The following is a 16,969-nucleotide window of genomic DNA, read 5'->3' as shown; positions in this document are numbered from 1 at the left end:
CAAAGTTTCGAACTCAGCAATCATGGAGGAAGAAAAAACTTTAACAGAGTTTGATGCCTTCGAACACCCAATGGAATTGGAACTGGAATTGCGAGACGGAGAAGAGGGAGGGGAAGGGGACAACGACCGAGATAACAACTGTAAAGAGGCTGATGATGAAGACGAAGACGAAGATGAAGACGAAGAAGAAGAAGAAGATGGAAGCGGAGAGTATAAATTTCAATTCGGAGCTGAAATGGATCCTTTGGCATTCACCGAAGAGGACGCATTTGGACGCCAGCCATACCAACAGTTTGAGCACCTCGAACACCAATATGAAGCTCTCGCTGCCAAAAAGCGGAAAGCTCAAGCCCTACCTCCCAGGTAATTTCGATAATGTGAGGCGAGAGGGAAAAAAGCTGAATTTCTTGCTACACGGCAATGAATAATGAATAGTGATTGTACTCATGTAAACGGAAATATATACATTTTATTTTGAATTTTTGACGCGAAAATTTATACTTTGCCGAAGTGCATGATGTAAAAATTCTACTATGTCTTTCTGAATCCATGCTCCCCTTCTCTTCTTTTTACTCATGAAGTTTCACCTTAGAATTAGCATAGAAAATTAAATAATCACCATAATGATGCCCCATTATTTTTTGGGAACTTACATAAATTCCACTAGTTTAGTATCTAATTACTTAGATACACTCTAGCTTACAATATTACGTATCTTACCTGATTTTGGTGTCTAGACATGTATCTCGGGTACATGAGGTCAAAATTTAGGTTTAATTTGTTCTAGATACATTGTATCCATTTACATAACAAATATCACTTGCCTCCCTCCCTTCTCTCCCATCTTGCTCACCACTTTCCCATGTATTTGGTATCAATACATGTATCTAGTGTTATTTGTATGTATTTCCACATATGAATCTTGCTCGCCTCCATCCCCAATCTCGCTGACCTCTCTCCCAATTTTTGTGTATATGGTAGCAAAAATACATTTACACAAGTGTAAGATAAATAGGGAACTCTTGATTAGTGGTAAGATATGCAAAATTTTGAAACTATAGGTAATAATAGTTTATATGGTGGTGAAGTATGTTTAATTATGTAGTTCGGTTGTAATCGGCACTATAGTCAGAATAGTGATCAGAGAGATGAAAGAATATGTATTGAGGCCTTGGTGAATGCTGAAACACCAATTTTCTTTTCGATAAGTTAATACATACTACACCTATTTATAAGTGTCAAACACAATACTCAATAAATTTGTGCAGACTGATATTATATCTAACTTAAAGTTAGAACTCTTTTGATGTTCTGATTCTCATATTCTAGCACTTCTAATAATTTTGTGATTGTTTTAACTAGGGGCGGGAGATGGGGTTGGTGGAATTAATTATCTCTTTGATTGCAGTACTGTTTACATGCTTTGTCTGGATTTTGGACACTTAGCCTCTCATTGACCTTCATATTATATTAATTTCTTATACCATGTTTGGGGATGGGTGTGTGAGTGAGTGCAGTGAGATCCCAGCAAAGAAATCTAGGCAAGAAGACCGTCAAGAAGATGGTCCAGGAGCAAGCTATGATGAAATATTGGAAGCTATGAATTATGGGATGAGGAGAAAATCAAGGAAGGTATGTTATCCGCTTGTTGTTTTTTCTATAATATTTTGTCATTAGCAGTCTGGGGAAACTTTGAACTCCATTTACAATATACTAGATCTAAGCAGACCACGGGCCCAAGCTCAACCTTGACAATTTTTTTTTTTTTTTGCATTCTTTTGTGTTTTGGGTTCTCGGCTATTATTTTCTTATGAGAAGTCATTAGTTGAAAAACTAGAATCACCAAGTACTTTATTTTACCTTTACCAGCTTATGGTTTCAGATCCTTATTAAAGGTCTTAAAGTCAAGGCCTTTAATTTCAAGCTTAAGATCTCCTATTATATCTCATTAAAACGAGTTTTCCTAATATAGTTGTTAAATGATAAGGGAATTTCAAATTGAATTACATGTAGCATTAATCATTTGGGAAAAAGATTACTAATGCAAGCTGGTCATTGGGATTTTACTTGGACTTGGAAGATCTATGGAAGACTAAAGCTGCGCAAAGGTGGCACATTTTGGATGGGTTGCAGCTAGGAATGTTGGTTTAACTCAGAACTGATTACAAAGAATTGGTTATGCCATATGCAGTAGATAAAAGAATACCTTGAGTTTTGAGGATACGAAGCACCATCTTGCTTACCTAAGCTAGGTTTGAGGTTAAGCTTGTTGATCTCCAGTGCTAACTGCTAAGGTTATGTCATACCAAGAGACACTTCCAGCTATGAGCTTAGCTAAGAAAAAACTCAATGATCTCAACTGATAGTGGTCGTGGTGCTTACCCAATGAGCTTTTGGCCTTCAACATTCACATTATAAGCAATTCATGGAAGTTATGAATGGTTTAAGGAGTCACTATATTACTGAGTCCAGAAGAAAGAAAAGAATTTTTACAAATTAGTTTGTGAACTATTGTCAATGATTTCCCTATCCGATGTTCCTATCTTAACTATTAACTCACCTTGTGAAGCGATCGGTTCTCAATATATTTTGGATGGGCTTTGGCTATGTTTTGACTGTTCAGAACAATCTGAGGTTGTCTCCATTTTTATTGAAATTAGTTTATTAGGTAGTCTTTTTGCAACCTGTAATTTGACCGCTCTTTATTTTCGGTTTCAAGTTCTTGTTTTGCATATTGTAAATATTGTGCAGATGCTAGTAATCTTCTGCTCACTATGTTATGTTGTACCATATCTAGCTCAAGAAGAGAGGTCGGCGGAAGGGATCAAAGAGTAAAGTTAGTCCAGAATTGACAAGAAAACTTGGTGATGCCACTCTTCACTATGCACATGGCCGTTACGAAGAGGTATGCATCTAGCATCGTGCATCCCTGATCTTGCTTGATCTGCATTTATAATTTTCTGCTTTGCGTGTAGATGTGATATCAATAAGGCATGAAAAGAATTATTTCATCAAGATTGTACTTTCTTTACACAGTAAAATATATGAATTGACACAAGTTACCTTTTCTAAAAAAAATTATATATATATGAATTGACACATGAAGTTGCTACTCTCTCTTTGTTGTTGTCAGTAATGGTCCTGCTCTAACAAATGAACCTATTTTTGCTTCTGGATATTTGTCCCTACTTGTTTTTTGATTGGTATTTTCTGTCACTTATATGTAAAAAAATTTGTGCACACCTGTTGAGGAAGTGGTCTTTTCCCCGTTCTTGATGGATTTGGTTTAGGAAGGGCTCTATAACAGCTATTAGTCCTTCCATTTCTTATTTATCTCATTATTAGTGTTCTCTGTTGCAGGCCAAACTTGTGTTGCGTGAAGTCATTCGTCTTTCGCCAAACCTTCCTGATCCATACCATACACTTGGCCTGATTTACAATGCTATGGGTGATAAGAAGAGAGCTATGAATTTCTACATGCTTGCAGCACATTTGTCACCGAAGGATGCATCTCTATGGAATCTCCTGGTTGCTTGGTCCACGTGAGAATTCCTTGGACTTCTTGTATCATCATTTTTTTTTCTGTCTTTTCTTATCTTCTTTTTCTGTTGTATATACATTTCAAGAAAATCACAGTTGAGCTGTCTACTCATGTATGGTGTAAAAATATGTCATCCTTATTCCTTTTCTTATTTTATACAGCACTGTATTATCGTTCCTATGTGGAGTAGATTCCTGCATATATTTAGAGATCCAGTGTTTAGGGGTAAAAGTTATCCCCTTGAGATAAATCTTTGTCCCCTACGCGTTCAGTGGTATGCCAAAATGCTGATCACTTTCTGAAATGGCTTTCTCTGCTCTTCCTTTCAACTTTGACAGTTATGTATTCCCTAATGGAAGGGCATCCTTTGAAAACTAACAGAAAAATTTCATTATCATCTACTGTTTTCTTTAACCTTCTGAAAAAGTGAAGGAGACATATATGCTTAGATGGACGGTTAGGGGTTCTTTGTGTTACTTTTGGTTTTAAAGACATCGAGAGAGATGAACCACAAGGATACAAATATATTTACTTCTTGTATGATGCTTAAGTGATAGTTTGCTTCTAAAGGAGCTCAATGATATATTGTGGGGTGAAAAAAACCCATTCTGCATTAGGAATTAAGAAAGCATCAGGTCTGTGCGTGTTGGATACTGATGCACAAAGTTCAGATGTTCTACATTTTGAGTGACAGCCTACTGAAGGATTTTTTTTTGTATCACATCTCTTGGTGAATTAATTTAGGAATGTGTTATGTATGTGACGGTAGAAATTTGACCTGTTTCCTTTTAAACCCATGATGAAATAGCAAATATGTATTGTTCACCATGTTTTTGTTGCCAATTTTAGGTTTTGTTTTTAAAATTGTTGTATAAAATTGCTCCCCGGTTCCTGTTTATTTTTGCAACATTTGGTGCTTCTTGAGTATTGTCAGTTAAAAGATAATTGTAACTGTACAGAGAGCAGGGAGATAGGAAGCAGACCCGCTATTGCCTTTCCAAAGCAATAAAAGCAGACCCTGAAGACCTTAGTCTTAGGTTTCACAGGGCTTCAATATATATTGAACTTGGAGATTATCAAAAAGCTGCAGAGCAGTACGAACAAATTGCTCGTCTATGCCCTAATGATGTTGGAGTACTTAAGACGGCTGTTCAGGTGTTTGCATCTTTTCTTCCTTCAATATCTGTCAAACTTTGTTGTCTTATTGATTTGCATAAAGTTGTTGAAGAATCCCACATCGGATAAAAAAGGGATGGGTGGTCCCCTTATGTGGTCTTGGGAAGTTGTCCCCTTTTGAACTAGCTTTTGTGGTTGAGTTAGGCCCAAGATCCATTTCTCTACATGGTATTCACTTTGATTCCATCTAGAATGTATTGTTTCGATGTTGGATCTTTCATCTTTTATTGTCCACGCTCCAGATGTCCAATCGTGTGTGTGGGGTGTTGGAGTCCCACTCTGTTTGTGGGCTGGGTACGTGGACTCCTTAGATGGTCTTAGACAATCTTCCCTTCATGAGTTAATTTTAGGATTGATTAGGCCCAACGTCCATTTTTAAACATGATATCAGTGCAGGACCCAACCCAATTCTTTTTTTTTTTTTTTGATGTTGGCCCCCCATATTAAATTGTCCATGCTCCAGACATTGTCCAGGTCTGTGCTTGAGGTGGGGTGTTAAAGAGTCCACATCAGATGAAAAAGGGTTGGGTGATGGTCTTGATATGTAGTCTTAGGCAATCTTTCCACCTTGCGCTAACTTTTTGAGTTGAGTTAGGCCCAAGATTCATCAGAGTTGCTTTGGCCTAAGCGCCAAATGTTTACATGTTGAATGCCTCATCTTATGCTATTTTTTAAAATCCATTTTACTTTCTATTGTCGTCCTTATGTTCATTGGACATCATTTGTCTTTATATTACTAATAAAGAAAACATGTTTTACTATCACTATTTTTTTATATCAAGTAAAGTGTTTCATCAATAATGTCAAGGTTTTGATTCTGACAAATTGACGAGAACATGCCAGGAGAATCATTATGGGAAATACTGTTGCTTTAGTCCAATAATTACAGGATTTTTATTGTCTATATATAATTAATGCTGTTTCAAATAGTACTTACTCTCATATTCCACCGTTAAGCATGAAATTGATTTCTTGTCTGCTTCTCCAGTTTTACAGCAAATGTGGCAAACATGAGTGCTCTGTTGGTATCCTCGAAGACTACCTGAAAAATCATCCAACTGAAGCTGATTTAAGTGTGATACATCTGTTAGCTGTGATACACATGGAAGACAATGCACATCTAAAAGCTCTTGATCTAATTGAGTGGGCAAAGCAGAGATATTTTACTGGGAAACAGATGCCTTTTAATTTAAATATCAAAGCTGGAATATGTCATTTACATCTTGGCCATATAGAGGAGGCAGAGGTTTGTTTGAGCTTGATGTTGAAGTTTCTTGTTGCTTTTAGAAGTGCCATCACTCATAATAACTCTGCCATGTTGAGTTCTTTATGCAATGTAAAGGCTGATCAAGTACAGTAGTTCGTAAAACAATAAGTGAAACACACTATTCTGATGAGTATAACAGTGGAAGTGTGAATAATTTCTCTTTGTACGTGCTACTGGAATCATGGCAACTGGACTAGGTTTTCGGAGTTGCTCTATTTTCCTCTTAGTATTAACTGTTGTTATGGGTTACAGTGGGTGTTGCTGTTCAAGGGAAAATATCTGTCTGAGATTCCATTTGAAAGCTCCTGCATATTTATGTAACATAACGATGAAAAAGCTAAATGTGGTCACAATTTATTTAACTAAAACTTTGTATCTATAGGGAGAACATGCAGAATAGGACTCATATGGGACTTATAACTTCATGCTAATTAGCTAAAGTGACTCTAAAGTGGCCCAAGTAGTGGGTAGTTTTCCGAGGTGAAGATTGAGGAACAGGAGGACTCTAACAAAATGAGGTCTCAGAAGTACTTATAGTCTTATACATCTCAAGTTTTGTACTTCTTAACGATGACCTCCGATCATAGTGGGAACCCTGAATCTCACAGGTTGTAGAATTCTTTATTAAGCCCAGAGCTTAGTCTAATCCTGAAGTGAAATACAATCTTACCTCTTCTAAATACTCTATTCGACAACAACAACAACACAGGCAGTGTATACCCACCAGTGGGGTCTTGGGAGGGTGGTGTGTATCCTATTCTGTTGTCTCTAAAAAAATTCTATACAATTTGTGTATGAATTTGAACTGAAGTTTTATGCTATTCTTACTTTGTAAAGCAATGTGCAGATTATTTTCCGTGCTGTACAATCTGAAAATGCATCTCAACATCCTGACATAGTCACCGAGGTCGCGGACTCCTTTATGACACTTGAATACTATGAATCAGCTTTGAAGTACTATATGATGCTTGTTGGAGATGGCAACAAGAATAAAGTAAAGAAATAACACTCCCCCTTTTACTGCTTCTGTGTACATTGCAATATTTTATCCTTTCACTTGGAAGCACGTGTATATGTGCCCTTTCTGTACTATCAAGCAGACCAACCATGCTCAGTTGATCTGTTATTGAGAGGAACCTTGTTGAACTATCTACTAGTAAAGCATATATATCTTCTGAAACTCCTTTTATTATCTTTTGGTGGTTAATCCATTTCAATTCTTTTCAGGGCTATTTGCACTTGAGAATTGCCCAGTGTTATGTATTTTTGAGGGAAAGAGTGCAAGCAATTGAGTACTTCTATAAAGGTATCCACATAACATATGTGATATGATAGTGTGTGTGTATATATATTTATCGGTGCATAGACTTCATTAAATACTTATAGCTCTGGTGTGACATAACTTACCTCCTCAACTATATACCCTCCTGCAGAATGGGTTTATTTTGTGTTAGTGACTTGCTTAAGTCTGTTGATGCTCCAAATCTATTCAATGTCTGTATCTAATTTATTTTTCTTTTCAGCTGTAAATGAACTTGAGGATAGTGTTGATGCTCGATTAACTTTATCATCGATCCTCCTTGAAGAAGGCAAAGATGATGAAGCAGTTTCTTTGCTTTCCCCTCCCAAAGAATCAGGTATAAATCATTTGCTTGGGATACTTTTAGCATTCTATTATGTGGATCATTATACACTTCTTTTAAGAGCTCTGTGGTTCATTTCCAGAATCTTCAGGTGACTCAAGTTCTGGTACATCAAAATCTTGGTGTCTTAGTAGCAAGATAAAGCTGAAGCTTTGCCAAATTTATAGAGCTAAAGGGTCTCTAGAGGCTTGTGTTGATGTTATTTTTCCTTTGATTCGTGAGACATTGTTTCTTAAGTCTGTCCAACCGAAGGTAAGCTTACTCTTTTCATTTATGACCCTGAAGTTTGCTAGTTAGGGATGTTTCTTTTCAAAAGTGATATTTCAATTAGTTAGTCGGGGGGTGGGGGCATTGACATGAAAGTTTCTTCATGCAGCTCAAAAAAATTTACTGACAACAAAAATAAATAAATCTAGAGTTGAAACTTTCATAGCAATCATTCATTGTCACTATACTTACTAACTTACATCCCCGGGCAACTTGCTTGGGACAATCACAACTTTCTGGCTGGCGTTTATCTGTATACTGCTAGAATGTAAGCCATTAAATGTCTAGGGAAGAGCAGAAAAGTAGAAGGTGCAAAGGAGAAAAACCCAACAAAGGTTGGGGTCGATCCCACGAGGAGTAAGAGTGTGTCAAGGTGTCCAAGAGTGTTAATTTGTGAATTTCCTAAGTTATTCTTCAAACAAAACAGTAAGTGAACAGTTAACTCTAAAACTAGACTATTTTACTCCGAGCATTTGGGGATCTCAGATGTGTCGGTATCAATGGTGACTTATTATTTTGATGAATCATTTCTTCGGAGAGAAGAACTTAAATAGAAATACTTGATAGCATTGCAAATACATTTATACAAAACTTCTAGTCTTCTACCCGAGCACACACAACAGAACTGTAGATAGCGAAAAAAGAATGAACGGGTCTTGTAGGATTCCCAAGAAATTCTTCGATTTCTTCCGGAAACAGATAGATATTCTCCAGCCAAAAGCCAGAATATTATGGAAGGTTTACAAAAACATGTACCAATTTCCAAAATCACATTTTTATAAGCTGGGAATGTTATTGAACACTTGGGATGCAAGAAAGTATGATTTGTTTTTGATTTTGAAAAGGATCGGGGTTGTAGCCTCAATAAGGTATAGCTAGTTCATGAACACAACTATCTGCTGAAATACGTAGGATAAATGAAAATAATTCAATTGAATTACTTACTGGAGTTTCCCAACTCTAGCAAGGGAATCCCCAATAGTTCTTTCAAACCCAAGGGAAACATATTAAGACCCAATTGATCGACCCAAGTAGGAATCTCCCTGTTCCTATTTTGATTCCATTAATCAAGCGTAAGTTTTTTTGAGAATGGTATATCTTGCTACTTGTTCAATACCAATCCAATTTCCACTCTTGCAAGCAAGAAATGGATGTGAAGGGCTTAATCTAGTGTTTGCAATCACAATAAGAATAGAAACTCCAGCTATAAGGTGAGTGAACGGTTAACTCGAAATCCTCCTCATTCCTTTGGATGATGTGACAGCTCTTGAATTCACTAAATGTTGCTTGTTAATTTCTTCCTTTGTATCCCATAAAAAGTTCTGTTGAAGTCTTTGCAACTTGTCACTTTACAAGGTCAAGGAGTGCAAAAGTGACATGAATTGTTGGAAGTAAGGCATTTCTCCTTGAAGTGAATTAATGCATGCAAGGTCAAAGTTATCTTGGACATGGGTATCCTAGTTGCATAATAACATTGCTTTGTAAAACATCCATAATGAGTACCCAAATAGAATCGAACACAAGCTATAACCATACTTCAAAATTATGTGTTTACTTTAAGTGAAGTTATTTAATTATCTAGAATAAATGTCCAGTTGTTAGCATCATTTCACTCTCAGAGATTGCCTTGTATCTAACTTGTTCTTAGTATTGTTAAATGTGTTCGTAACTCCTGAAACTCAGTGAAGTCCATGTTGTGCGCTTTGTCGCACTTAGTTAGCGCTTTAGTGTAGGCGTCATGAAGCTAAGGCATGTGCACCTTCAGCAATGGGTTTTGTCATTAAGGGCATATGTATAGTTTATCATAGTTCTCCTATTCTCTCCAAGAGTTCAAGTAATTATTGTTTGTATTTGTAGTTACATCTTTTTAAAATTAGATTTCTATTTTCTATTTCATTGGCGATTTCTTCACTAAAGCTGGCGCTTTAATTGCATTTTGTGATTAAAGCTCAAACAAACTTCTTTAGGCTCTTTTTGCAATTTGCACTTTTAACTTTTGAGTTTTGACTGCTCTGCTTGTTCTTTCTTTTAATTGGTGGATATATTTTTAGGTCAAAGTGCGGAGAAGGCTATCTAAAAGTGTTCTAAATCAAAGAATCAAGGTTGTGGACGATCACCAAACAGATACCATCTTTCATGGCTTTAAGCCTGTAGCTTTGGCATCTGATCTGTGAGTTTGACTTTTACCATTTTGTGCTTTTTCTTTCAACTCCTTAGCTGAGGATTCTATGGGCAAAAGTAGCCAACCAGCAGTTTCAGGGGTTGAGCTTATATATAGCCAAGTCTTGTCCATGAAATGTTTTGGAAAAAAATAAGATCTGTTTGTGGACAAATTGTTTCATTTACATTTATATCATTTTTTAAATATCAATTTGGGTGGTTTTCTTTATATTTTTACTAAAACTTGACATTAAATTTTGTAAGGAAAGACATATCCTTACAAATGATTGGCATACATAGAGGTCATACCGTCCATTTCTTTTCAAGCTGCGAAAGCTCTTGAGATTAATATATATTTTTTTTAAGGTAACTTGTATATATATCAAAAGTCAACATCAGAGGTGTTTCTGGAAGGTAATTACGAACTCCATAAAAAGGAGTCAAATGGAGGGCTAAGATAGAGAACTAATTTTTTTTTTGATGACTGGTGTCCAGGCCAGCTTTCTCACACGTCGACTAACATTTTACCAGAAAAAAACAGAGAATTAACAGCTATCTTTATTACACTTCGCCTATCAGATTCTATGAGATCTCATGTATCCTCAAAAAGATAATTTTTACACCAAAAAAAGAAGAGACTTTAAGACAGTTCATCCTAAATAAGTTGATGGATTTGCTAGAAATTTCAAAGAGTCTTGAATTTCTTTCCTTCCAGGCCAACACACCAGATGCAGGCTGGACTGGTTTGCCACCAGTGCTGAGTAAAGTTGAATTTGTGCTGAAATGCCGTTGTGTGTTCAAACAGTGGTGCCTCTTAGCTACTGTTTGAGCATGAATTCTCAAATATTTTTAGGAAACCAGATTTGGGTCAAGTTATGATTGAAATTTCAACACGTATTTGGCCATAGTTTTTGGGAAACATAATCCGCTTTTTTTAAAAAAAAACATGAAACATGGTTTATACCCATAAGTTTGACACAAAATTATCATTTTCATAATGAACTTGGTAATACATTACCCAAAAATCATAACACAATATTTCATAAAATTGCTCATAACACAATTACCGGCTATTACAATAGTTATGTAGATCCATTGATGTTTCTTCTCGATTTCCTCCTTTCTACGAAATAGCAAAACTCGAAGATTTACTAATTTATTTATTGCTATACTTACATAGAATGTGGCGGAAATGGATAGTTGGCCGATGAGAATACGTTTAACGAGGGGCTGGGTAGATAGAATTATAGTTGGAGTCATAATACTTTAGTATAAAATATAGAAGTTTGGGGTAAGCTTTAAAATTTTGAAAGAACTTGCAAGTATATTTTGGCCCAAAGTTTCATTTTTTTATTGTTGCAGATTTTGGGATTTTGCCAAACAATTTCTGCAAATTCAACCCCTACCCACCCACAAAAAAATGTTCCTTATCTCGGTTCCACAGGTAAACCATTTAAAAAGAGGAATAGAAGGGCTTATCAGAAAATAGAAAAAGAAGAAAAAAACTGGAGGGAGATCTGGATTAACTTACTACTTGATCAAAAAGATCTGTATTAACTTACAATAGTTTATGGCAAGGACAAATCATCGAAGAGCTGTTGAACCTATGATGGTGGCACCTCACAAGCAACCGGCCTTATGAAAGTGATGGGTAAAATTTCTCCAATTGAGCTCCCGACATGTTGGTCAAAGAAAGATCCAATGTCTTCAACCTTTTCCATGCTTAGGAAATTAGCGTTTCTTGTCAAGAGAGATACCATTGCTTCTCCTTTTCTAGTGCTTGTTGTTGAACTATCTCCTGTTTCTGAGATATTGTTAACACAGAGTCATGCTCCATTTTATACCATGCCAAATGTTTCTGTGGCTGTTATCCCCAAGTCAGAAGCTAGAATTCTTTTACTTGAGATGACAGCCTTAGCATGCTACTAATTAAACTAGAAAATTAAGTGAGATGCTGAGTACTTTTAGTTAGTCTTTCAAATAGTGGGTTGAAAATCAATTTTTAGACACTCTATTAGCCATATCAACCCAAAACTTAGAGGGACGAATTTTGAATTCAACCTATTGTCACCTATATTTAAGTAATGGGACACTTCCACAGACCTCCCTCCAGGTTTGGTTTCGTAATATTAACCTCACTTGTGTTTTGTGATATGATGTCTGCCTCCATTATACTGTTTTTTTACAGTTGTTTGAATCTATTTATTATTAATGCAAAAATAATTATAATTTGACCAGTTTGTCCTTTCTAATTTATCATCAAATTTTAGTTTTAAGAAAAATGCTTTTTGAGAAGTAAGAATCAATGAAAAGAGAGAAGCAGAAACTTGCCACATTATTATCTGAAGCACCCACGATGCAACAAGTATAAAATCGCAATTAGGCAAAAAACTTGACAATCCCACCTAGCTGAAGCATCCCACAGTTACACAGTTATTGAGATCTTTTGTTATTCACTTACCTGCGATTTAACCTGTCGTTATGAAGGAGGTATATAATAGATAGATCTCAATAGTGGAAGGTAAATAATGAATCTTATGGCTTTTTGATAGGTCAAAAGCTGCAAGAGCAAAAAAATTGCTTCGGAAGAAAGAAATGTTAAAGGAAGCAAAAAAAGCTGCAGCTTTGGCTGCTGGAGCTGACTGGAAAAGTGACGATTCGGACAGTGAGTTTCCTGTGAGAAGCCCATAGCCAATGTCTTCTATTATCGCACATGTTACATACTTTTTATACCCTTGATTTAAACCTAATACTTCCTTCTCTTTCTTGTATGGTATCCTAATTCTTAAGGAGGAGCACGTATACCGGGAACCTCCACTACCAGATCTTCTAAAAGACGAGGAACACCTGTGCCTTATTGTAGATGTTAGTATTTCTTGCTCATCTCATCTTTTTCTTTAATTTTTAACTACTTCCTCTCCTTTCTTTCTTTCTTGCTTGCTTGTTTTGATTGTTATCTTTTACTTTCTTTTCCTTAATTATCATGTCAGTTTCATGTGAGCTCTTGTTCCATTTTCACACATTAATGCTCTTGTTGTGTTTATTCGTTTTTAGACGACACATGCTTACAGTTTTTATACCAGTACAGATAGTCATTTAGTCTAAGCAGAGGTATGAGATGTCTTCTTTGACATGTATAGTTGAATATGATTAACATACACAGGAAATTCAATGCTAAATAGATCTCTGATTCTTTGTCTGCTCTATTTACTAGTACTTGTAGTTCTGTCAGATAGAATGCAATTTTTCACTTTTAAGTCCTTTTTTTTGTAGCTCTGCAAGGCTTTAATATCCTTGCAAAGGTATTGGGATGCACTTGAGATCATTAATCTGTGTCTAAAATTGGCATCCAGCACATTGTCTGTTGAGAAAAAAGAGGAGCTGCAAGCTCTAGGAGCTCGTAAGTTTCAACTTGTAGTGTTAGCAGTCTCTCCCTTTACTTTTGTTTGTATAACTACTTTGAGACATCTGTTGGCAGGTTGAGATATACTAGGTTTGATTAATGTTGTCAAGTGAATGGAAAGATGCATATGCTTGCTGAAACGTTCTTTTTCTATCTTGTAGAAGTAGGATATAACATTGCTGATCCCATCCATGGGTTCGATTGTGCACGTTCCATTGTCTGTCAGCATCCTTACAGCTTTGCAGCATGGAATTGCTACTACAAAGTAATATCAAGGTATCAGCAAAATTTGTATCAGTGTTCTGAACGCTCTTTTGTTTTTGTGGTTGGTATCAAGGTATCAGCAAAATTTGTATCAGTGTTCTGAATGCTCTTCTGTTTTTGTGGTTGGTACTAGCGGAATTGGTTTCTGTTTCCCTTGTTAAGCAGGTACTTGGCAGAATTAACTGAATAATATAGGTAATTAACTGTTTGTAAATGTTTGTTTGCACTCTCTGATTCTGCCGAGTTCCCGTGAGTTGAGATAAAGAGACTGCGGCTAATAAGTTTCTTATGCCTAAACTTTGTTGGAAATATTTCATACAGTGCATTTAATAAATTTTATTAAATTCACCACTAAAGTAACAAGGATTGTTTTTGTGGTTGGGCATTTTTGGGGGCTAACAGTCAGCAAGCACCGGCATGGATTGGTTCTTAGGATTTATATATCCTGAATGCACTACAGAAAGTTCTTGGAGGGACATGGTTGTCATTGGTCGTGTTGGAACCCACCACCCATGCAGTAGTATTTTGAGTATAACATAAAGTTTTTTTTTTAAGATCGGTAAATGATAAAGTACCACATTAAGGTTATGAATAGCTATTTGATTCATGCTCCTTGTTTGACTTCTTTCCTTCAATAGAATAATGTTATTTTGTATTATTTGAATTCATTTTGGTGTCTTTAACATCCTAGCTTTTCAGGTTTTCCTATTATTATATCCTGTACTCTAATAAATTAAAGTATAATGATGCATTCGCATCCTACAACAACAATATGCTCAGTGTAAATTCACAAGTGGAGTCTGGGGATGGTAATATGTAGACCACACCCGCTTGTATTAATCTTTGTGCTAATTGTATTTTTTCCACCACCTCATTGTCCGTGTTGTGATCCAGCAGCCTGCTTTTCCAGTAGCATTTTGAGAATCATAATTTGATTTATGCTCCTCTATTTTGTTTGACTGATTTCTATTTTAAACTGTAGATTGGCGTCTGTCCTTCAACAGCAATTTTACAATCATCAGAAAGTTAATTGACATAAATAATACATATTTTATATTATTTTGAATTCACTTTGACATCTTTAGATCTCCATTCACGTATCATTATTTCCTATACTCTTACCAAATTAAAACATATAATTGCATTCGGACATTCTAGTATAAAACTTTGTGCTTGCTAAAGTAGGTGGTTCAGTTTGGGAAGGAGGCACTATCTTATGCATTCAATGTAAATACAGTTCTTAGATTTGAACTTCAACTCAATTAGCTGACACTTTTTCGTAACTTCAGTTGTTTTTTTGTCAGCCTAGTAATCTATAGTCTTTCAATTGTTTTCCTGTCCTCTGTAGTTTTGAAACTTAAACATCTTTGCCATCTTGTCATATTTTCTTCAATGTTAAATTCTTTAATTAGATTAGTATGTATTCATATAAACTGTAGCATTCTGGGTTGAATTTTTCAATCTCAAGAAAATTGGTTATTCATGCATTCAATTCTTTTATAACTAAGCTGTAAGACAACGACAACAACATATACCCATTGGAGTCCCACAAAGTGGGGTTTGGGGAGGGTAGAGTGTACCTAGACCTTACCACAACCTGTGATATGCGAAAAATATATTCAGTAGAACATCAGCTGAAAGTAGTTACTTGAGATTTGATACTACAGTGAAAATCTTGTCCAGAATAAGATTTGGAGCCTTTAAAGATGCAAAAGAAAAAGAAAATACTTTCTTAATGAAAAAATAAAAAAGAGAACCCCTCCTCTTACAAATTCATGACTGCATGATCTTATCTCCGATTTTTATTATATTGTAATTTGTCTGTTTGATTATTAATGATCATGTGCAGACTAGATAATCGGCATTCAAAACATAGCAAGTTCCTGAACCATATGCGTGCCAAACACAAAGATTGCATACCACCAATTATTATTGCTGGTCATCAGTTTACCACGATCAGCCATCATCAAGATGCGGCTAGAGAGTATTTAGAAGCTTATAAGCTGATGCCAGATAATCAGTTGATAAATCTCTGTATTGGTATGGGTTTCTTCTAACAATCACAAATAAACGAAGGCAGACTTGACATTGTTTTAATCTTTCATGGTAATCAATTTCAAGGTTTGCCTTTTTTTTTCTTTCCAGGAAGTGCTTTAGTAAATGTAGCTCTTGGATTCAGACTTCTGAACAAGCATCAGTGCGTACTACAAGGAATGGCTTTCCTGTACAATAATTTGAGGCTCTCAGGAAACAGTCAGGTTCTACTTTGAACTTGTCTAGCCTTCTGAAATACGACCTTTTTGTGACGATCTAAAGTTTAATATTTTTCTTTTCCATTACATCAACATAGTTAAGAGGTGTTTGGGGAGCATCTAAAGGGACTCCTTGAATCTCTTTTGTAGGAAGCACTGTTTAATTTTGGTCGAGCTTGTCATCATGTTGGTCTTGTTTCTGAAGCTGCCATATATTATCAAAGGGTACTTGACACTCATGAAGACGATTATCCCATCCCAAAGCTTCCTAATGAAAACCCAGATCCCGTGGAAAATAGAAAACCAGGTTATTGTGATCTACGCAGAGAAGCAGCATACAATCTGCACTTGATTTACAAAAATAGTGGAGCACATGATCTGGCAAGACAGATTCTGAAAGATTACTGTACTGTATGACAATATGCGCCCACAAGGACAAGATAAATGTACACAGATTTTATCCCTACCTTTATGAGGGAGAGAGATCGTTTTCGACACAAGTGTAATATAAAATTTGTTACAATAATTTGCCTTTTTATGAACTTATCTTGTCTGATTGGATTATTAGATATGGATTAACAACTCAAATCAGACAAACAACTGACAAAATAGCATGAGCCAAAAAAGTGAGTATAAACGCTTGCAACGTGTGTTGAACAATAAACCAAGTATTGACACCATGACTATCCCACATTCTCAACCTAACATCTTCATCTTGAATAAACTGAAACGTTGTTATTATAAAATTTCAGAATATAGATTGCATGATTTTTTATTCTTGGACCAACCGAAAAAAAGGATGACAAGGATAAATTATCTTAAATAAAACTCACATATTTGATTTTATAATAAGAAAGGAACTTATGTTGGGCATGAAAATAGTATAACAAGAGATATATGGGAGATTCCCATAGCAACAAGTTTTATGCTATCGAATATAATTTTTAATTACACACCTATATAGGGCTAAATAATATTTTGGTTATAAATATTAAT

The 16,969-nt window shown here is 35.7% G+C and overlaps 1 protein-coding gene across 4 annotated transcripts; it reads left to right on the top strand.

Annotated features, from left to right (window-relative positions):
- Window positions 1-16,519, top strand: LOC107023745 (general transcription factor 3C polypeptide 3). Of its 4 annotated transcripts, none has more exons than XM_015224530.2 (18): window positions 1-363; window positions 1,518-1,632; window positions 2,798-2,905; window positions 3,361-3,542; window positions 4,501-4,696; window positions 5,706-5,963; window positions 6,832-6,978; window positions 7,212-7,290; window positions 7,508-7,621; window positions 7,710-7,879; window positions 9,946-10,064; window positions 12,607-12,730; window positions 12,845-12,919; window positions 13,328-13,454; window positions 13,619-13,733; window positions 15,571-15,761; window positions 15,867-15,979; window positions 16,124-16,519. In XM_015224530.2, exons 1-18 carry the CDS (start codon window positions 23-25, stop codon window positions 16,388-16,390), a joined length of 2,841 nt encoding a protein of 946 aa, XP_015080016.1. In that variant the 5' UTR covers window positions 1-22; the 3' UTR covers window positions 16,391-16,519. The 4 variants fall into 4 exon arrangements, with proteins under 4 accessions (XP_015080016.1, XP_027773644.1, XP_027773646.1 ...); XM_027917843.1 differs by having other exon boundaries at window positions 4-363; window positions 7,689-7,879; XM_027917845.1 differs by lacking the exons at window positions 15,867-15,979; window positions 16,124-16,519 and adding an exon at window positions 13,855-13,916 and having other exon boundaries at window positions 4-363; window positions 7,689-7,879; window positions 15,571-15,701.
- The last annotated feature ends 450 nt before the right edge of the window (window positions 16,520-16,969 follow it).

This window comes from Solanum pennellii, chromosome 6 (genome assembly GCF_001406875.1).
Source record: "Solanum pennellii chromosome 6, SPENNV200".
Taxonomy (NCBI): Eukaryota; Viridiplantae; Streptophyta; class Magnoliopsida; order Solanales; family Solanaceae; genus Solanum; species Solanum pennellii.
The sequence above is the reverse complement of the archived record's forward strand: the minus strand, read 5'-3'. Positions and strand labels throughout refer to the sequence as shown.

Bases quoted from the DNA above. Each gene is read 5' to 3' on its own strand.
- LOC107023745 (XM_027917843.1), top strand. From the start codon at position 23: ATGGAGGAAGAAAAAACTTTAACAGAGTTTGATGCCTTCGAACACCCA. The intron at 1,633-2,797 runs GTATGTTATCCG...TACCATATCTAG, and splicing joins TGAGGAGAAAATCAAGGAAG to CTCAAGAAGAGAGGTCGGCG. The intron at 12,731-12,844 runs GTGAGAAGCCCA...CTAATTCTTAAG, and splicing joins ATTCGGACAGTGAGTTTCCT to GAGGAGCACGTATACCGGGA.